The sequence below is a fragment of the Corapipo altera genome, unplaced genomic scaffold, assembly GCF_003945725.1.
Source record: "Corapipo altera isolate COAL_440 unplaced genomic scaffold, ASM394572v1 2b, whole genome shotgun sequence".
In the NCBI taxonomy this organism is placed as follows: Eukaryota; Metazoa; Chordata; class Aves; order Passeriformes; family Pipridae; genus Corapipo; species Corapipo altera.
The window spans coordinates 19,066,676-19,088,977 of NW_020884874.1; the positions used below are offsets into that span (position 1 = coordinate 19,066,676).

General features: G+C 43.0%; 1 protein-coding gene across 1 annotated transcript; it reads right to left on the minus strand.

Annotated features, from left to right (window-relative positions):
* Positions 1 to 15,442: 15,442 nt before the first annotated feature.
* Positions 15,443 to 18,514, minus strand: CCN2 (cellular communication network factor 2). Its single transcript, XM_027634088.1, has 5 exons — positions 18,223 to 18,514; positions 17,899 to 18,121; positions 17,519 to 17,770; positions 17,089 to 17,300; positions 15,443 to 16,765 (listed from the first exon to the last, which is right to left on the minus strand). Exons 1-5 carry the CDS (start codon positions 18,280 to 18,282, stop codon positions 16,469 to 16,471), a joined length of 1,044 nt encoding a protein of 347 aa, XP_027489889.1. The 5' UTR covers positions 18,283 to 18,514; the 3' UTR covers positions 15,443 to 16,468.
* Positions 18,515 to 22,302: the final 3,788 nt, after the last annotated feature.

The window sequence follows — 22,302 nt, forward strand, 5'->3', positions numbered from 1 at the left end:
GTATGCTGTTCATGACCCTTTCTGTACCAAATGTTACTGGTGCAGATACAGAGCACTATTTCACATTAATTTTTGGGTATGGAAAGGGAGTTGCTTCAATCCTTGCTCTCTGATTTGTAGATAACTTCTCCAGCTGGAATATTAGTTACATTTATTATTGGAAGGGGAAGGTAGGAGAAAGATTGTCAAAGGCTAACCTCTTTTTTTTTTTTTCTAGAACTGGTATTGTCTCTGGAATGCAAATAGAAGAGATGTTGACATCTTGAGAAAGTGATGCCAATTTCAGTTAAAAGGCAGGGCTAACCTAGTTCCTGGGTAAAAAGGGAAGAGGATAGGCTTCAAGCAGATGACTGCTAGTTTGACCCATGGAGGATTTTGGAATGAAAAGCAGTTGTGAAAGCCACTATGGTCATCAAGAAAGGTTTGTGATATGGCTTTGTCAGAAATTGACAAGTCAACTTGACAAGGAAGAGAGTTACCCTGATTTAATCTTAGTGTAAGTAGCTTTGCTCATTTAATTTCTTCATCTTTGATTTTTAAAAACATTTATAAGGATGGTATCAGAGCATATGAATAAACGCTAGTGCTAGTCCTGATATCCAGTGGCTGGTGATACCCCAGGATGACAGATACCCAGCTATGTTCTGGAAGGCCAGTGGGCCTTAAGGAGCAATGCTTACAGCCACCATCAAACTCATTTCTGAAAAAAAGCCTACAGCTTTGTCCATTTGGATGTAAAATGTTTCCTGTTTCAGCTGATATATTGTATCAGAGCTCCGATAAACCTTCCCAGTAAGTGAAGTTGGAAGGTGTCATAGCAACAGTGTTGTGACTTGACCGTCAGTGTTATTCAATGTAACTGCTACTTTGTTGTGTAGCCTGGCCATTCAGGTAAAAAAAGACAATGGCGGGGCAGAATACAGGTCATCGGTCTGGATGTGCCTAGCAGTGTCATGTGTCACCAGACCTTCCCAGGGATGGCACCAGGAGCTGCTGTAGTCTGCAACTGATACCCACCAATAGCAGGGAAGGTGCTGTCTGTCTCCATCTCCTAAGCAATGATGTTTTCTTAGGAAAAGGAAGGGATGTCTGAGGAGAGGGGTGGTAGGAGCCTTCACAGATGTTAAAGATTGTTCCAGGGTAGACAGAGCTAATCTGGTCCTTGTGACGTTATGCTCAGGGAGAAAAGAAAGACGGCTTGAAGTTATAATAAGGAACATCCATTGTAGGTATGGGCTGTCTAACTGTGGGATGAGTTAAGCAGTGAAGTGGACTGGTTAGGGAATGAAATAAGTCATGAAATGCAGGCAAGCAAACTTTAATGTACCTGAGAAGCTGATAGCTCTGGGATGGTGAGGTAGGAGTGAGCAGTGGAAAAGAGGACACCTCAGGATGGTTTTGCTGCTGAAAAAATGTATGTGGAGTTGTGCCTTCAGAGGTATTCAGGTAGCACAGATATATCACTGGTGGCTGCCATCAGTAACTGAGGTAATTTGCTACTAATGTGTTTTGGGTTTCTTACTCTTATTTGCCTCAGGATCCAACGTGTTTTAATAAAATGAAGCAATATCTAACTGCCTGTGTTTCAGATAGGCCTGTTCTGGTACATCTCTTCTTGACACAGCCAACATCCACTAAACCACAGTGTCCAGCCTAGTACACAACAGGCATCTGCTAAGAGCACCTTCCAGAGGCTGCCCTGTGTCATCCAGTGAGTGGGTGGCCTGGGCTCCTGCCTTTCCTTAGTCTGAGGAGATTCAAAGTACAAAATTATCCCTTTAAATATAAGGTTATAAACCGTACTTGGCAAGCTGGGAGGAGCTAGCTCTCTGCTGCATGGGAGGACACCCACTTTTCCAGGAAAATGAGATTCATGGGGACCAGAAGACAAAAAGGAATATAAAGGAAAGCCTAAATCTGTGCCTGTGGTTAGGATAGTCATCTAGGAGGAAAGATTGCATTTCTGACTTCCCTTCTTCCAAAATCTGCAGCAAAGCTCAAACCTGTTGCTAAGAAGGTATGTGTGCCAGGATGAGTTGCCCATTGTACTACTCCGGAGTGGATGCTCAGGAGTGAGAGCACTGTGAGAAACTTCTGCTGCAGGTTGCAGGGCAGCTGCTGTAACACTGTGCCCACAGTGGCACCACTAATGAGTTCAGGAAACCAGTCCAGGGCTCATGACAAGGTCTATATTCAGTGCTTTTACTACTGTGCTGTGGTAAACTGTTTTTGCCCTTTTGAGGAGTAGAGGGACAGAGTCAGTATGAGTTCAGCAACTTACTAAAGCAGAAGTTTCCAAAGAATTTTGTTTATTTGCCAGCAGCAGCAACATCTCCTGCTTACTCTTGTATACCCTGTGGCACTGTCTGGGAGGTTTTGGAGCACCACGCTGAGGTGGCTTGTGTACCATGAGTGGTATGTCTGCTATAGCTTGGGAACCTCTATATTGCGGGAAACCAATCCAGGTTTGGCATTCTGTGACTCAGACTCCTTTGGAAATAAGTTGAGTCCTTCAGTGAACCACTGTGAGTCATCACACCAGCCTCAAGCCTCAGGAAAGGCTGCTATGGAGACCATGGACAAACTTGGAATAATTATGGAAGCCTGGCAACAGATTTTGGAGGATACCATTGCAAATTATTGTATTTCTCCTCAACCACAACATGTGTTATATTCGTGTTGCCATTTTTTGCAGTTTTAGTCCTTCCTATTTTTAGTTTACCGAAGTAAAACAAATACAGAGGAATGGAAGTATTTTGAGTCACCCCAAACCTCTGCACTGATCTCCCCCTGATCAGAAGACAGCAGAATTGCCATTTGGTCATGTCCATAAGGCACATATGCATGGCTGAAAGTCATAGAATTATAGAATTATTCAGATTGGAAAAGATCTCTAAGATCTAAGACCAGTAACCCAACACTGCCAAGTCCACTATGAAACCATGTCACTAAGTGCCACATCCATGTCTTCTAAATAGCTCCAAGGATGGTGATCCAACCACTTCCCTGGGTAGCCTGTTCTGGTGATTGACAGCCCTTTCGGTGAAGAAATTTTTCCAATGTCCAAACTAAACTTCCCCTGATTCAGCTTGAGGCTGTTTTCCTCTTATCCTGTCACTTGTTACTTGGGAGAAGAGACCAACACCACCTGGCTACAACCTCCTTTCAGGTAGTTGTAGAGAGCAATAAGGTCACCTCTGAGCCTTCTTTTCTCCAGGCTAAACAACTCCAGCTCCCTCACATGCTTGTCATAGGACTTGTGCTTCAGACTCATCACCAGCTTCATTGCCCTTCTCTGGACACACTTCAGCAACTCAGTGTGTGTCTTGTAGTGAGGAGCCCAGAACTGGACACAGGATTCAAGACATGGCCTCACCAGTGCTGAGTACAGGGTGCTGATCACTGCCCTAATCTTGCTGACCACACTACTGCTGATACAGACCAGGATGCTCTTGGCCACCTGGACACACTGCTGGCTCATGTTCAGCCACTGCTGATCAGCACCTCACATCCTTTTCCGTCAGGTAACTTTCCCGCCACTCTACCCTAAGACTGGAGGATTACATGGGGTTGTTGTGACCTAAGTCCAGGACCCAGCACTTCATGTTATTGAACCTCATACAATTGGCCTTGGCCCGTCAAATCCAGCCTGTCCAAATCCCTCTGCAGAGCCTTCCTGCACTCCAGCAGATCAACGCTCCTGCTCAGCCTGGTGTCATTTGTGAACTGACTCTGAGTCCCCTCATGCAAGTCATCAATGAAGATGTTAAACTGGACTGGTCCCAGTACCGAGCCCAGGGAAACCCCACTCATGACTGGCTGCCACCTGGGTGTAACTCCATTCACCACTACTCTCTGGGCTCAGCTGTCCAGCCAGTTTTTCACCCAGTGAACAGTACTCCTGTCCAAACCATGAGCAACCAATTTCTCTAAGAGAATGCTGTGGAAAATAATGTCAAAAGTTTTACTAAAGTTTAGGTAGAATACATCCACAACCTTTCCCTCCTCCACTGGGCAGGTCCCCTTATCATAAAAGGCCAGGTTGGTCAGGAAGGATCTACCTTTCATAAACCCATGCTAACTGGGCCTGATCCTCTGGTTGTTCTGTATGTGCCGTCATCACTCAGATGATCTGCTCCATGACTTTCCCTGGTACCAGGGTCAGGCTGACAGGTATGTCGATCCCTGGATCCTCCTTCCAACCCTTCTTGTAGGTATGTGTCACATTTACTAACTTCCAATCTAGTTGGCAGAGGTCTCTGCATTCAGGGCACCCTGGCAAAACTGCGCTTCAGCACCAGTCTCTCTGCGCCTTGACAGAGAATTTGTTTATGTCTCTTCAAATCCCTGTGCTGCATGCGTTAAGTTTGCCATCCTGCATCTGTACCAGAGCTTAGAATTTCTGTATGGCAAAAAGCGTGCTTCTTAAGGACAATGAATTAATTTTTAAATCTTGCACCTTCTGGCTGCAGAAGATGGCACAGCCCACTATAAAAAATTAATAATGCTCTTTGTTGCAGTGCTGTAACTAAAATTGCACTTAGCCTTTTTACACCAGAGAAAGGAATGATGTACACTTGCTTCTCCTGTTCAAAATAAATTGCTTATGGAAATGCAGTTTGATAATCATGTATGGATACATTTTACTTCGAAAAAATAGTGAACACAACTGCATTTGCTGGTGATATCTGGCCCTCTTCTGGCCTGATGTGGGATAACTGGTTAACAATGTCTTTTGCTCAGTGTACATTTTCTAATGAAATATGTCCCCAGGACAGCAGAAATCCAGGTAAACCACATGAAAAATAATAGGCTTTCCTAGGCTTCTTATGAAGTACTTCCCACTCTTGTAATTAGCTAACCCAGTACAACTTTTAGTGATGAGATCATGGGGAAACCTGAATTAATAAGGTGCAATGAATCAAAATGCTGCAAAAGAACATTATGCTATGACTTTCTATCACTGAGTAATTTTTTCATATAAATTCTGTATATCCTGTGTATCAAACATGCCAGTAGAACTAATTACACTACAGATGTTAGCACTTTCTTATGCAAGTGATCTAAACTCACGTAAAATGTGCATTGCTAACTTCCACTCTGCTGGCTTCAGCAGAGCAGAAATGCAGTATGATTCTGTATCAACCACTTAATCACTGGGGAAAACAATTGTTCTTGGGATGTCTTGCAGAAATGGATGTCATCTTGGAGCTTACTTAATATAAACCTGGTTGTCCATAGCTTTCTGAAAAAAAAAAAAAAAAAAAGAAAAAGAAAACCAAAACCAATAAAAGCATGACTCCAGAGTCCCTGCCCCCATATGCTGCAAAATCAGAACAAATTGCAGCCAAGATAGCCTGATACAGATGGGAAATGGGAGAGGTGGGTTGGTATTATGACAATGAATGCTTATGACTTCAGAGGAAAGTCAGCTAATAGGTTGGATGGTAAAGACTGTTTTCATTAAGTCAACAAAATTAGCTGCAGATCTCAAGTTTCAGAGAACAGGACTTTGATATGCTGTTCACATGGAGTAGAAGAGTTCAAACTTGGGAAGATCAGAAAACACCCTGAGGAAGAAAGTAGAGCTGTAGCTCTTGGAGAACAATTGATGACATCTGCTCAGATTCAGCAGTTGGTTTCATGTAGCTTCTTGACCTGTAGCTCTTTGAATATAGGAAGTGTGGAGATTCCCACAACATCCACACTGAATCCTTCACAATGACAATTTGCCAAAAAATCATCCATGCTAGAATAAAGCTTTTGAAAGATGAACATTTTTGTTATCAAACACATGATGGTGAACCCAAATTATTACAAGAAAAAGCCCTACCTAAAAGAAAAAGTCATGTGGAGCTTAATATCAGAGTCCATAAAAATTACAGAGCTGTAAATATTTCAGCAAGACTGCAAATATTCTGTTACTGAAAGGGCATCAAGAAGTGGGTAGTGCTTTGGGAGTTAGGTGGAATAGGTCTATCGGTTGTGAAAATCACATGGCTTCTTAAAAGAGAAAAAGCCAATAATCAAAAGGCTGTTTTGGCCCAAAGGACTTGGATAAATGTGTAAAAAAGAAATAATTCCCACTGTTAGAGAAATTTTGAGGACTTGGTAAATGGCAAACTGTTTCATAAAGTCCCATCTTTAAAAACAGAGTGTGCATTGATTTTAGCTCTTTCATTGGAAGATGGTTTTCTCAGATGTAATATATAGCAGATATTGATGGTATAAGAGGTGACACTTCATGTAGCTAATGGTTTTGTTAGGGTGTGTGTACGATAAGAATTTCAAAACTGTCCTAAAAACAGCTAGAACATCAGTGTTAAGGCTGAATCACAATGCAAAATACTTACGTGGGGAATATTATGCTCAGGAAAGAAGTTAACCTGAGCATGTTTTTAAACCTGCTTGACTGAGCCACTACCTTCACATCAAAAAAAGGAGCAGAAGAATTTCCGTGTAAAGAAAACTGTGTAAGGAAATGTTTGCTAACCTGGATTCTCAAACCAACAATGTGAGAACAATACTTGTGCACAAGTAGTTACAGGATGTAACTCTTGGCAGAGATTTAGAATCTGAAGAAATTGGTCAGTTAGGACCAGGCTGATGGTGAGCACAAAGTTGGGCTATCCACAAGACACCTTCCTTTCCAAGAAGGGGGTTTACACTAGGAGAGTGAAGAGTTTTTTCTGACACCTACCTGACCTAGTGGTACTGGTATCTCAAGGTCTCTGGGTCCTGTGCCAGGTCTGAGACTTACTGAGCATTTCCAGCCTGGTTAGTTAAGAAAACACTGCCATAGGTCTGAAGTTCTGTGAAGATCCCTTGTTAAAAGTTGTTCACCTGGGAAAGGTGATCTGATGAAATGTATCTCTAAAAAGTCTCTGTTCTTTGCTCATGCAGATGAGGTACATAGTGCTGTTAAGGAGCAGAGTAAGGAAAAGAAATCTCAGGTGAATCTCTGGTTCTGAGTGACTAAAAATGGCCAGTCCATCATTGCTAATATTGAATAAAGATGTTATTCAAATGAGTTGTAGAAAACATCTTTACTTATGAAGGAAATGTATGCACCTAACAAACATACAGCATTTCTTACCACTTTTTTGAATCTAAGTAGTGTAGCTGTCCATGTACCAGGCTCTGCTCCACAATTTGTCTGGGGAGTCAGCTGCAGCATAAAGCATGCAAGAACAAGGCACAGCAGCCTTCTGGCCCATTTGTATGTTCAAATCCATTTCACAGTAATTGGGTCTCAAGTACGGAGGTGGATCAGAATTTTTTTACAGTAGGTTTGGGTTAAATTCAGAGCATCAGTCTCAAAGACCTGTTTAGGAGACCAAACCTACACAAAATGCATATGACTCATTGTCTATACATGTTGAAGAAGTCAGGAAGGAAATTGTCCCTTTCAACAACTTAACTTAAAAGCTTATTGTAACATAATTATTCAAATGTTAAAAAAAAAAAAAAAGTATAAGTGTATAAGATAATGTCATGGACTTCTGACAGATCCCAAAACCTATGTGAGAATCGGTACCCAGAGGAGGAGAAGCAAGTTCTGCTCATCTTAAAACTTGAACCTTGGGGCATTGGATAGTTTTTAAGAAGCATGCAATATAAAAAGGAAGACAATTAAAATATACTCTTCTTTATTATTGTCTTTAATTCATAAAGCCTCCTTATGGATTATTTTACCAGGTACCTTATGGTAACAATTACTGTGATGTATTGTGTCATATTATAGTAATCTGTTCTTCCAGGATGGTTGCTATTGGGAAGTCAGACGCTGCCCAGGGAGGGTTTGCAATGGCTCCTGTTCTGCTGCCTGCTGCCAGTTCAAAGCATTGCAACAGACCAAAGCAGAAGAGAAAGGAGATCAGTGAGGCCTCATCCCGTGACTTGCAAGCTGGTTCCAGAGGAATTTTAACCATATGCTTGGGTTTTATTTTCTGCATCTTTATACAGGTAACAACGTTGCACAAAGCGTATTTCCTATATCTAAGTAATCCATGGTGCTCAGGCAGAGCTGTGTGTTTTAATACACTTTGAGAAAATAAGAAAGATTTCCAATGTTCCAAACAAGTCTACGCTTAACTCACACGATTTTTTTCAAGTGAGACATTAAATAACTACCACTAAAAAGAGCATAATGAGCTTCTCTCGTTTCATCCTACGGAGGCAAAGTTTGTACTCAGAGGAAAAGGCGGCTGCAGCTGCCGCCGCTGCGGAGCAGCCACACGGTGTCAGTGTGATGCAGGGAAAGAGCCCGATCTCTTTGCCGTGATCCGGCTTAAAGTCTGGCAGAGCCCTGCGCCAACCGAGACCCCAGAGACTCTTTGTAGTACCCAGCATAGGCCGTATTTGCTGTTTCAGGAGCTGATAGTCTGATACTGGTTCAGGTGGTGTATTAAATGCTAGCTAGGTTAAATATGAGAATATATTGCTGTACTTCCTACACCATCTATTAACACCATCATCTAACAGAAACTATATACTCCATAATTGCTTCATCAATAAAGTCCTTTTTATCTAAATGAACTCATGAAATAAAATGACAGACTGACTTGTACCTCCTCCTTGTTTTGGAAAAGCAGACAGACAAAATACAGATGTCAGTGTAGGACAGGATATTTCTATGCAATCCTACTAGCCCACAAGTTGTCCTGGTATGGATATACAGAGCAAAAAAAATATTCACAGACTAGTTTAATGAAATCTAATAAATAATCTTAGAGAGATCTTAGGCCAAACTGTTAACTATTTGGAAGAAGAATCTGCTGCCCCCCACAATCAGCAGTAACCACACAGCACAAAGTGATTTTATCAGTCAGAGTCACAGTTGCACATTCGGCTCTGATTTGTGTTGAGAGGGCCATCGTATATGTCTGTGTGTGGTTACTAGCGAATATACATATTGTTTTTAAATAGCTTTGTGATAAGGTCTATGGAGAATGCCAGGCAGGAGCCAAAGAAAACATTACACAAATGGCTTCTAATTTGCTTTTCAACTGTATGAAATTAAAACACTTTTAAGGACAGAAGATTTTTGCTTTGTTTCTGCGTATAGAAAATCTACTATTTCTTCATACAGAAAACAAGTTTTTATCCAGATAGTCCTTGCATTCTTAAGGCTGGCTGTACTTCCAAGATTTGCCATGCTCATTATATTCTTGCAAAAATCAGGAGAACCAGAACTAAAAAAATCCCCATTGCACATAGTTATCCAAAGGGTAAGATTCACATTTGTAGTGTGGAATGTTGTATTAGAGGACACATTGATATTATAACTGTATCCTCATGAAAATAACTACACATTACAGAAAGCTGCAGTGAGAACTTGTGTATATGTGTGTGTGTGTGTGTGTGTGTGTGTGTGTGTGTGTAAGGCTAGACTTCATAGGATATCCTTACACTAGATGTTTCCCATGCTGACTAACTCTATGTCGGGCACTCTGACTGTTAAGTGAAGTGGGATGGCATTGTCAATTCTCCTATAACAGCATTTCCTGGTGTGTGTAATTAAATAACTGTAAAATAAAATGGCACTTCTAGAGCGCTCTTTAGTATTGCTATGGATCATAAGGATGAGCAGCTGAACCTATAACCAAGCAAGCAAAGCCAAATGTTGCCTTCCCTTGAAATGCTGATCCCAGCTGGCTTCCCATAGGCATTAGCCATGCCAGGATCCATTCAAGGTCACTGACTGGAGCATATCCTGATCTATGTAGTTCTTTTCAAAGTGACTACTTATTGGCTATGAAGATATGGCTGGAAGGATCAACGGAAGGAAAGAAACATTTCAATTCTATGCCATCTTATAGAAATCTTCAGAATTACAGGTGAAGAAAACCTTTAGTTGAGCAGATTCCCTGAGGGTGACTACTGCAGCTATCATGCTGATGGGAAAACCCATTGAGAGACATTCATGGCAGTTCCCAAGATAAGATGAACTGACCTCCTTCATTAACTCCTACCACATTAGATTTCAGAAGCTTGACCAGCTTACTGACCTTGGACTTTTGGACTTCACAACAAGCCTATCATTACAACAGTATATATAAATGGAAAAGGCCAAATATGGCTTTTTATTTATTTCCATTGCTCTGTATGTTTGCTCTCTTGTATATGTGGTATTCATAAGCATTAAGTCAAAACAAATGCTCTTTTCCCCTGAGATCAATGACCTTTAACACTTCTTTAGGTGGCATGATTTGGAAAGTTGTGAAAATAAGTATTGTCTCAGCAAGACTTTACTTTTACTCTCTGGTTTTACAGCGTGTAGTGGTCCTCAACTGTTCTCATGCTTTTCATCAAACAACATTTGCTCTTGATCCAGGGATAAGAAGGTGTAAATTTTGCACAGTAATATCTTTCTGTTTTGCTCTTGTTGACTGTGAAGCTGGACCCCAGAAGGACAGTTATCTGTTTAGCTGATCTGTTTTCTGTCATTTTACCATTCCTTTTCTCTTGCCAGGCTCTCTATCTGAGAATGGAGCTGTGTGGTAGCAGAGCATTACAGATGTTGGCTGTTCTTGAATCAGTGAATGGCTTAGTGCATGTGGTGCTACCAAAGTCTGAGAGTTAGGGCAGAGTAAGATCCTTTAGTATGCTAAATTGGGAAGCTCATGATGACATGAACCTCATAAGAAGACATTAAATGTCTTCTTCTTTGGTTAAGAAAAAATATTTGGGTATTTTTTAAATGCATGATTTTAAAAAAAAGTGATTAAGAAATCATACTTCACACCATATCACAGTGCATTAAGATTATATCTAATACATTCCCAGATGTTAGTGTAGAGTTCGAATACTATTTCTGATTGATTTTGAATCCTTGTCCATCACTTTCATTTACCAGATACACCAGTTTATCACTTCCCTAGTAGGTTGCACTTGATTGTACCTTTAGCTGTTTGCAGAATACTTTCTTATGCAATTTGTGCTCCTGCCTGTGCTTATTGCCCAGCAAATGCCACAGGAGCCAGCCTGTGTCCTCTCAGGAGCCCTCCCAGGTATAAAGCCCCATGCAGTTCCCCTAAAATTGTACAGCCTCAGGATTTAGGGTCACAGATGGTTTAAACCAGTCTGACTGCAGTTGTGTCAATTAACTAGGCTGACCTAAGCCCCGAAAACTGGCTGAAAAGCTGCTTCTTAGCATTTAGCTCAGGAGCAGGAAAACATATTTCATAGCTGCTGAAAGCTGTTAAATACCTGCTTTTAATAGGACTAATTTAAACCAGCAAACATTTATTTGGACTGTGCATTTCTTTCAGTGGCTCAGTTAATGGGGCTGAGTAATAAATGGAGGCACCACTGGACTGTGTTAACATTGCTGTACCGCCTTAGCAACCTTTTGGTCCTGCTCAGGAGGCTGTAAAATGCTTTATTCCTCGCAACATAAACACTATTATACTACTATCAGGGCTGAATTTACTTACCATTAAGCAAATGTAAATAGTCCTGCATTTGGCACTGCCCCAATAACAGACAGGAGCTCAGGAATGTTGCCACAAATACACAACCAGATGTTTTAGGGGGAGGATATTTCAGAATCAGCCCAAATTCCCTACTGTGGGGATGTGGGCTTGGACCAGTGCAGAGAAGAGCTGAAAAAGCCAGGGCTAGCACTAATGACTGCAAGCAGTTGTTCTCTGATGAGGGAGCAACATTGGATCATGCAGTAGAGATGGGACCTTAGTCATGCTTCTAAACTCTGTTCAAATGCTAAATGTGTTGAAGGCTTTAGTACAGTTTGGGAACAGGTTCCTTGAAGAAATTCCTGGTATTTCCTGGTTCTAGGCAGGCTGAAAAACACTGTGAGAATGTAGTGGCTTTTGGTATGTCCATTTATGGACATGAATCAAAGGAACTGCAGGGAGGAAAAAAAGTGGAAAATGAGAGGAAAAATAAGTTAACTGAACTACTTCCTCTCTCGGATTCTTCTTGGTTTTTGGGCAAAGCCTTACACTGGTATTTCATCCCAACTTCTCCTTGCTAACTACTTCCATATGTAGGCATCAGTTAAAGCTGCATTTAAGCACTGTTTTCAAAGAACTTACGTTTTTGGTGGTATGATGCAAAGTCAGAATGGTTGAATTATTATATTTTTAGATGAGAATATTACTGTTCCCTCTTATATTTAATGTCCTTTTCAGTGTAATGCTATGACAGTTTTCTTCAAGTGCGATGTCTGAAAAAGCTATGCTACATAAAAAAAAAATAAAATTATCTAGTTAAGAGTACTCTATTTCTAGCTGTGTCCAAAAGCCAGTTTTCTCAGCTGAGTCCTCGTCTTTGTGAGACAAACAACTGGATACTGTTCAAAGACTTATTTGTTCCTATGTGGTTATGGATCATTAAAAGTGGCTCATTCTTGAAGAGGCTCTTTACTAGTGTCTTTTGGACATTTCTTAGCTCTGAGGAATCTGACAAATTTCCATCTGGAGAGTACAGCCTATTTCATATGAAAGGGCTATAATCCGTGTCTGTTGTTCACATCTGTATTGTGTTAGAAAGCTAAGCTGCAAATCCATGCAAAAGTGTTATGGTACAAAAATCTGAAATACGATGGCTTAGAGTTATTTCAAAGCATTTGATACTCTGATCTCCAGCCACCTTGAATTCCTATTTAATGTTTAATTGAGTATCTTTCATTAAATGAGTATTAACTTTACAGTGGTCCTTTACCAACTATATTATTAATATAGCTGGAGATCCATTTTAAGGAGCTAGTCATTTGAATGAATATATTTTCATATATGAATAAAATATTTTAAAATTACAGTAGCAAATCTGCACAATAGGATTTTCTGAGGATGCAAACAACCAAAAGCAAACTTCCAAACCAATGTATTTGGAAGGAATGTAAACCAGTGTTCTCCCACATGTAAATGACTTTGGACTTCTGAGTTCAAGTTTTTATTCTTCCATCTATGCATCTTAGGCACAAAGAATGAAATCAGGAAACTTCTTTACAGTTGAAAGACCCACATTGTAACCATCATTTAAGGTTTCATAAATTCCACACAAGGGCTCCTTTTTCCTGGGATACCTTTGAAAGAAAGTCTTACAAACAGTATGATGCCTACCTACACCTCTAGGAGACCTTAAATCAAAATATTTAAATTTCTTTACCTTCAGAGATAAAACCATCAGAGGTCTAACACCCATGTAATGGTGTAAAATGTATGCTTCTGTCAGAAGACTACATAAGTTCCTGGAAAAAAATGGAGTGCAATTCATTATAATGCAGTGATATCTGACATTTATGGTGCCTGATATGCTCAGGGGAGAGCAAGAATTTGCTAAACAGATTTGCATATGCAGCATACTTCCTTATTTTAATTCACAGTGGCAACAGCAAACCACAATTAAAATATTCTGACAGGCCTCTTCTGTTCTCCGCTGACCTGTAAAACAGTGCAATAATTTATTAGACGGTAGGCACAGCAGTTTAATCACTGCATTACCAGGGAGATGATAGGCAGTGGTCCTGAGCTGTTTTGGGGAACCCCCTTTGTGGATGTCTAACTACAGACAGCCCTTCCTACACTAGAACCCTGCTGCTGCTGCTCGCTGGCCCTCCAGCCTCATATACCAGGCACAGCTGGTAGAGAATGCCAGGGGAGGTCACAGCGTTGTGTGGCTTAGGTGTTGGAGATACAGCCCACACTGCAGAGGATTGGGAGAAGAACCTGAGAGAATCTCATGAGCTGGTTGTGGGGCTCATGAGGCTGATGTTACAAGGAAAGGCCATTTATTATAGTATCTGCTACCAGTCTGTGAAAGACTGCAGGGCAGAGTTGTTCCACAGGCTTAAGCAGTGTCATAAACACTCAATCTCTTACTGCCAGGCGCAATGTGCTTCTTTTTGTTCTTATGATCCTGAGAGCTTCTACAGTGATGGCTATGAATGAAGTCCACATACATCCTGTCCTCACTGGAATTAGACAGTTTTCTTGTTATTTGGGGGTGGAACCACAGGAGCAGTCAGGCAACCAGTCCTTGGTGTCGTTTGACTATTGGAAGTGTTTCCAGGGTGAACTGAATGGCTGCATCATATTCATAACCTGAAAAAAAATAATACATAAAAAATGCTGAAGAGTCTCAGGGAGTTTAAGAGCCAGAGGCTACCCAAAACTATTTCATACGGGACAGAGAAAGCCACTTCCTCATGCCACAAGAATTCCTCGTATTTTTCAGAGGAAGGGAAAATGCTTCTACAGCCTTGAGCAAAGCCTGGTGAGGCCATTGGCAAGACTCCCATTGACTTGCCGTTAGTTTAGGGCTCTGTTGTCCATCATTAGTCAAAGCTGGTGTTACACTGATTTGCTGCTAATGCTAGCTGTAATCAATGGGATTGGAAGGTGCTCAGGAAGGATGGACATTTTTCTAAGCTAACACTCTTTCAGCACCAGGAAATTCCAGATTGAACTTGTTTGCCTGAAAAGGATTCTTGTTGGAGAGCATGTGTTTTTTTCAGAAAAAGGAACTAATGCTTCTAGTGCAAAGGTTAATTTTGAATTCAAAGAATCTCCTTGTCTTAATAAAGGGACAAAAAAGTCTGTTATTAATGTAGGATCTAGCACAGGACTGAAGCTTTTCTTCAGCTTTAGGGGAATGCTTATCTAAGAAGAATGTTTGGACCATTATCAAAATGTGTAGCTCTTACAATGCTGCTCATCTGTGAGCTTGGAAGAGTTTGAATCAATGGACACTTTACACAGAACTGTCATGTAAAACTATTTGCCTCAGTCATCAATTAGGAAGATAATCCAGGTAATTGCGATTCGAGTTCAGTGCTCTGTCTACCATACCATACTTAGGTGTTAATTTAAGTAAAACTACATCTAAATTACCTCTACTCTGCATGAAGGTTAAATTGGAAGATTTTCAGAGGCCCCTTCCAACCTGTATTATTCTGCGATTTTTATGTACAACTCATTACCTCTTCCCTGAGAATTGTACCAAATTTCAGACTTCTGGATTAGACTCTAGAGTTAAGAGCCACTTCAATGCTTTCAATAACTAAAAATACTTTCCTTAACTTATTTGAAAACAAATCTTAACCAGTGGAACACTTCAGTGAAATCAAGCACGTGTCATGGTGTATTACAGCAGCAGTCCATCACCATGGTGACAAGCTGGCTCCCTTCAAAGTATCGTGATGCATGACAGACCTGCTGCACTTTCTAATGCCATATCGGACTTGGCAAAGCAAGCCTGTCCCCGCCCTCCATTCAGAAGAGTAACAAATTAGAGTTGGTTCACTAGTAACAGAGTAAGTAACTGTAAATCATTAGTTTATTCCTAAGTGTATGTGCTTCTGGACAAAGAACCCACCACACTTTACTTGATTTTCATCTAGTGCAAAGCAAAGGCCTTTTAGGAATATGTAAAGGAATAGTGAAAACTAAAGGCACATGAAATACCAAGCCATTTATATATTTATATAAAAATATAAATACTTTATTTTCAACTAAAAAGGTGCAAACATGTAACTTTTGGTCACACTTCTCAACAAATAAACTTCCAAAAAGAGCCATAGTCAAAGAAAGAAACAAATGCTCCAGCGGAAAGACTGATGAGCTACAGAAGAGCCATTTTTCTTAAAGCCACCTGTCCTATAAAGTGTGAGTAAACATATTTTGCCAGATGAATGCTTTGTAACACTACAGGCACCTCAACTTTGTCTTGACCTCAACTCACCATTTGGCCCTATCTGAGCAATTTCCACTAGAGTATCTATTTCATGCTTTGAATGCATTGTCAAACAAGCTTTAAATCTTACCTATCTTGTTCCAAAAAAGAAGGCTATCAGTGAACTTTCAAAGCATTAAACAAAAGCACAAAACTTTAAATTAATTTAGATAACTGTACAAAGATATATACACACAGTATTTACAATATTAATAAAAAGTAGCTTGTTACAGGTAAATTAACTGCCACAAGCTGTCCAGTCTAATAGACATGATTCTGATTCTTGTTGACCAAGCCATCCGAATCAGAGTGTCAGAGCTGAAACATTACTGTCCTGACTAACAGAACACCTTCTACTTATCACTTTGCTGGGTGTTTGCATTCCAGCTGTTGCTGTCACTAAACCAGTGCCAGCAAACATGCCAATGGTCTGCTTCTCAATTGCACTACTAGATGAAGCACGCTGTACCACATTAAGGGAACATTTGCTTGAATCTGCTTTTCCTGCCTATTTCCCTTAATGTTGTCCCACCACCTCAGGAACAACGTGTTCTGAAGCTGTGTCTTGCTGTGGTCCCACTGTCCATTTTACCTTCTTCTTCAAACCACCGTTTGGGGTCAGTAGAAAAATTGTCTTAAGTCACATGGAGTAGTTTGTTGAAATTGAAAAAAAAACTGATTTAAATACCTTGTGCTATTGAATCATGTTTTACAAAATGAGATGCAAATCAGTTCAAGTTGAGAATCTACTCAGCGTCTCCTTCTGGCTTTATGCCATGTCTCCATACATCTTTCTGTAGTACAGAGACTCAAAGATGTCATTGTCTCCAGGGCAGTTGTAGTGGCACGCGCAGGTCTTGATGAACATCATTTTCCTTTTCATGATCTCCCCATCAGGGCACTTGAACTCCACAGGGAGGGTGGCTGTTCTGTGGGGTGTGCAGCAGCGCCCATCAGTGCAGACACCACAGAACTTGGCTCTGTAGGTCTTCACGCTGGTGCAGCCAGACAGCTCGAACTTCACAGGCTTGGAGATTTTGGGGGTGCGAATGCACTTTTTGCCTTTCTGTTAGGATGTAAGTGAATACAAGATGTTTAGAAGGCAGGATTTCACACAGTACTTAAACTTGCAAGTTAAAGGAGAGCAGACATGCTAATCCTTACTATATTATCATTAAGCAAGAGCGTCGTACACTGTGCAATAATATACAGTATGACAGAAAATTAAGGATATTTAACTGTAAACTGTTCACCACTAGGGTAAAACTCAAATTTCAAGGTAAACCACTTGAAAACGACTACTTATTGGAACTGCACTTTTGGTCACTGGCCTTTTGCTAGTGGATGGAAGCATCCTAGAAGATCATACATAAAGCTAATCATATTTACCTTGATGTTCTCCTCCAGGTCTGCTTCACAAGGTCTGACCATGCAAAGTCTACTCTGTTTCTCCAGTCTGCAGAAGGCATTATCATTGGTGACCCTGGTAGAGATGCCCATGCCACAGGTCTTGGAGCAAGCACTCCATTCTGTGGTCTGCACCAGGCAGTTGGCACGCATCATTGTTGGATCTGGACCATAAGTGTCTTCCAGTCTGTAAGCTGCAGGAGACAGAAAGCCAAAATGAGACCACTGCCTCACTTCATGCCCTGTTAAAGGCTCCTTTATTTTCCTGAGAAATTCAGGTAGCCACCATGTGAGGTGACTCCACTTATTGCATAATCCAGCTGCTGGGGTGCCCTGTGTCAGCCCATCCTACAGCCTTCAACCTCCATGCCCCCTTCCCCTGGCTGCCATCCATAGAGAGATCCCCACTTACCAGCAAGAGCAGGTCCCACGGCAGTCTGCTCTTTGGTCTCATCGCAGACCCACTCCTCGCAGCACTTTCCAGGAAGCTTCACCCGGCGCGGGGAGGGGCAGTCGGGGCTGGGCAGGCGGACGTCCATACTGCAGAGGGGCACGCAGCCCACCGCCCCGTCCAGGCAGGTGCACTGGTACTTGCAGCTGCTCTGGAAGGACTCTCCGCTCCGGTACACCATGCCGCTGAAGACGCACGGGGCACCGTCCCGAGCTGCGAGGGGCAGGAGGCCGAGTGTGAGGCGGGCGGTTGGTTCAGGGATTCCCTCTTCCCTCGTCCCCTTGCCCGGCGGGACCCTGCCCCCGTTCCCGTGGCCGGCGGCAGCCCCGGCCCCCACTCACCCGTGCAGACGCCGATCCTGCGGTTGGCGGGGGACCCGAAGTCGCAGAAGAGCCCCTTGTGGTGGTCGCAGGGGTCGCGCTCGGTGCAGAGCTCGCCCAGTTGCTTGGCGCAGACGCGGCAGCAGCCGCAGCCGTCGAGCACCAGGGAGACGCCGGCGGGGCAGGTGGGGCCGGGCCCCGCGCCGCACTGGCACTGCCCGCTGCACTCCTGGCCGTGCGCCTCCTGCGAGTGCCGGGGGAGAGAGGGAGAGGGAGACGTCAGGGCTGTCGCCGGGATCGCCCGGACGGGGCAGGGGCGGCGGCGCCGCGAGCGGCAGAACTTACCGGGCTGAGGAGGGCGAGGAGTAGGGCTGCGGCGAAGGGGGCGAGGGTGGCGTGGACCATCCTGCAGCGGTCGGCGGCTTGTGGGCGGCGCGGCGGCGGCGTGGGGCAGGCAGCGGCGTCGGGCTGCCCGGCGGAGGTGAGCCGAGGTGAGCCGGGAGCTTCCCTTGGGGCGGTTCTCCGCGGCGGCGCGGACGGGGCTGCGGCGGGCGCTGTGCCGGCGGGTGGCTGCTCAGTGCTGCAGGGCTCCGCTCTCCTCCGCTCCGTCCGAGTGCGGCGAGAGAGTGGCTGTGTGACTGCCGACTGCCGGGACGGGCGCCCCTTTATAGGCGGCGGCGACGCGGCCTCGCCAATGGGCTGAATGGGGCCGCGGACAAACAGCGACATTCCGCGCATTCCTGCGCGCCGCGCCGCGCCGCCCGCCCCGCCCCGCGCCGCCGCCGCCGCCCCGGAGCGGCCCTGACCCCTGACTCCCGCATTCCTCCGACTGCGCCCCCCCCAGCGCACACCCCCACCCCCCTCCCCCCGGTTTTTTCTTTTTCGTGCCGATGTGTTTTAAATGTAAGTCGCCGCCGCTGCCAGCGCTCCCGGCCGCCTCCGGCAGCGCGTTATTCCGAAGCGGGAGGCGGGTTCGGCGAGAAGGGGCGAGGGGGGCGGCGGCGCGGTTGCCAGGGGCGGCCGGGGGAATCCGCTATTTCCCTTCCCCTGTGCTCCCCGCGCGCCCCTCGTCCCTCCTCCGGGCAGGGAGGACAGCAGGCGGGTGGACCGGGAGTGGCGCGGGGTACCCGGTGCCCGGCGGCGAACGGTCCCGAAGCTTTGGTACCACCGAAAAAAGGTATAATTACACTACCGGGTATAAATTGACTCTGTGTACCACTGAATCATACTGGATATTTGTAATGTGTTCCTTCCCTAATACATGCTCTCTATGAATAGAGAGAGAGTGCCTGTTTACTCTGAAATACTTGGCACAGCCAATGGAGTCTGAAGCATGGAAGAAGTGGCTATTATTTTCCCACTGCCTGTGTGCAGCTGTCATTTTCGAGCAACACGTTCCTTGCACAGCCCTGCCTCCCAACCTTCTTAATGGTCCACCCCAGGATTACAAGGAGAGACTGGCATGCTACTGCACTCAGCCAAAACCTTAACACTGTAGTTTGTATTTGACTGAACTCAAGACGTAAGCATTATGGCTTGTATTAAGTCATTATAGATAACTGTTTTGTTTTGTTTTGTAAGGATGGTTCTTCCCCCACCTCCTGTGTGTCATTTGAATATTCAGTGATGTCATGTTGTTTGACCTCCACTTTAACAGAAGGAATGCCAATGTTTTGGCTTTTGACCTGTAAAAGTATATTAGCATTTAGTAAGAGAGACTGGCTTAATGCATCATCGTTTTAAGCAAACTGAAATCTGATAGTTATCTTAAAAGATGTCATCTTTTGTATACAGGCTTTCTCCCGCTGCTGTACCACCCCCTCCCTTGCTTCTTTCCGTCCCTGCATATGTAGGCACACTTCCATGCTATGATGTAGCAATATGTATGCACAGGATTCATGAGGGGAAAAAAGTTCTTCATGTAATGCCCCAGTAGGACTATTGTACCATAAAACTGTTATTTATATTCTGCCAGCATTGTACTCTGTCTGGTAAAGTAATTTGGATATAATTTCTTCTACTCAAAATTCTCTGTTAAAAGAAATGAGATTGGCTCTGAAAGAAAAAAAATAAATCTCAGAGGAATAGTTATGGTAAATAATACATGTTCCCAAACTCATGAAGCCTCCCAGAATCTGTATTTACTTGAAGGACTCCAGTGGCCTCAGTGCTGGGTAAATACTATGTGTACCAAACTATGTATGACATGCATACCAAAATGCAAATGTAACCAGGTAAACAGAATGCCTTTTTTAAATGCCTAAATATGGTAAGGAGAACATCTGAGAGAGAGAGAGAGAGAGGCTGGAGACATGTTTTATAACTTTCCATGTGAGAGGTTTTTTCAGAGATACAATTTTATTAAACAAAACCTAAGAATCTCACTGACAGAAAAAGCGTGTTTAAAAGTAACAAACCACCAGAAAGCCAGGAAATCCAAAATTACAGGATAAATCTGTCCTAAGTCTTCCCACTGTATGCCAAGTACAGCAAACCCCATACACTTGCTGCCCTGAGAAAAACTACTTAAATAGGTATTTGGACTTCAGAACTAATTCTGGTCTTGCACCATGGTGAATTGGGCATTAGCCCACTAAATCACAAGTTCTACCAACCCACAAGGGTGGGTAAGAATCGGAGTCCTTAGGAGTGCCTTTTTTTCATTTTGGTTTCTGTGCTGTTAGATGTGTTGCAATGGGTATCTCGTTTGTGCGTATATGTGTACGCATGGGGGGCGAAGGGAACCTGGAAGAAAAGGCAGTTCTTTCAGTCCAACCAGTCTTCAGCATATTCTTTCTGATGATAATATCACAGAATCATCAAGGCTGGAAGAGACCTTCAGGTTCATTTAGTCCAACCAGCAACCTGACACCACCATAATCACACCTAAACCATATCCCCGAATGCCACATCCAGGTGCATCTTGAATATACCACTGGTTGGAGAAGTACATATTGGCATTGATGAATAAAATGGTTAAAATGCACTAATTTTGACTTCCATGCAGGTGTTTATACAGCACATGCTTTTAAGATAGTATATTTTTTCTGCTGAAACTAGGAATTCACTACACTGGTCTTGCAGACTTGTTTACACAGCTATATACGGTATGTGTGTGTCTACATCAGCTTCAATTGATGAAGTCTTGTAAAATGTACAGGTGTGGATTGCTACATTCCTCTCTCGTGTTTTTCCTTCTTTTTTTTTCTCTGCTTCCCCCCAAAAAGTCACTTGATCAGGTATCAGACATAGTGAAAACCTGGCAAGACTACAGGAAAGTGGCTAGACTTGGAGTGTTTGTGTACTTAAAGAAAGAATCTTGCACATTTTCAACTTGCAGTCACAGATATTTTTTTATAAGAGCAATTGGAGGTCTGAGCCAGCCCTCAAAGCGGAAATCAAAAGCTCCCAGAGAAACATACCCGAGGAATGTGAATCTGATCCAACAACCATACGCAATGAACATACAGTACTGTCAGTCTTATAGGAAGTCTTTCCATATATGGACATCTGGACCCTGAGCTGTTTATCATCACGATAGGCTTGTAGCTGGCTTCAGACATTTCTGGCTTGCCTCAGGTTTAGTACACCAATTAGTTCCTTTCCCAAAACGCTCAGGAGGATATTTCTTAAAAATTGAAATAAATATATCTCAAAATTCAGAGACGTCTGGTTAAAGTTACGTTCGCAGGCTTTTGCTTAAAATGCAGATTCCAAAAAAGACTTACTCTGCTAGCTAAGAAATAGGCAGAGAATAAAAATAAAGAGATTTATTCAATCGTGAATGTGGTTGCCTGGTATTTCTCTTTCTTAGAAGTCATCTGGTAGCTTATTCTATGTATCTGTAGGCATAGAAAGGGTTCTGAAGTAGACTGCTTGCTGGACTTTTACTCATCCTTTTTCTGGAGAGATGTGTGAGCTCATGAATCAACAAAGGCAAAGAAAAAACAGCATTTCCCAGGATCTGTCAAGCAAGTTATCCATGTCATGCAATTTGTATTGCTTTGTTAGAGTGATACAAAGCCTTTTGCTTTGGAGCCACGACAGTTCACGTCAGCTCATCTTACCAATGAGAGACGTTAGCTCTTCTCCAAAGTAAACCAGAATAAGAATTCTGGGAGGGGCAGTAGATGGTATAGAGCCTATGGAAATGTTCGCTGCCAAACTGGTGGACCCTAGTCCAAGTTCCTTGAGATACTAGTTAAGATTCTCTGCTACTATTAGTTGGGTGGATCACTAAATGCATTGTTGGCCATCACAATACTTGGACTTGAGAAGTCCAAGTCCATCAAAGCTGCTCAGCAACGCAAACCCAATAGATGCAATTCCTATTAGCAGACCTGAGTTTTGTTGTTTTCTGTAATCGTCATTTATTAAACTTAACATTCTTTATGTTTTAACATGCAATATTTTGTTACTTCTAGA

Bases quoted from the DNA above. Each gene is read 5' to 3' on its own strand.
- CCN2 (XM_027634088.1), bottom strand. From the start codon at position 18,282: ATGGTCCACGCCACCCTCGCCCCCTTCGCCGCAGCCCTACTCCTCGCC. The intron at 17,771-17,898 runs GTGAGTGGGGGC...TGCCCCTCGCAG, and splicing joins CAGGATCGGCGTCTGCACGG to CTCGGGACGGTGCCCCGTGC. The intron at 17,301-17,518 runs GTAAGTGGGGAT...TGTCTCCTGCAG, and splicing joins CGTGGGACCTGCTCTTGCTG to CTTACAGACTGGAAGACACT.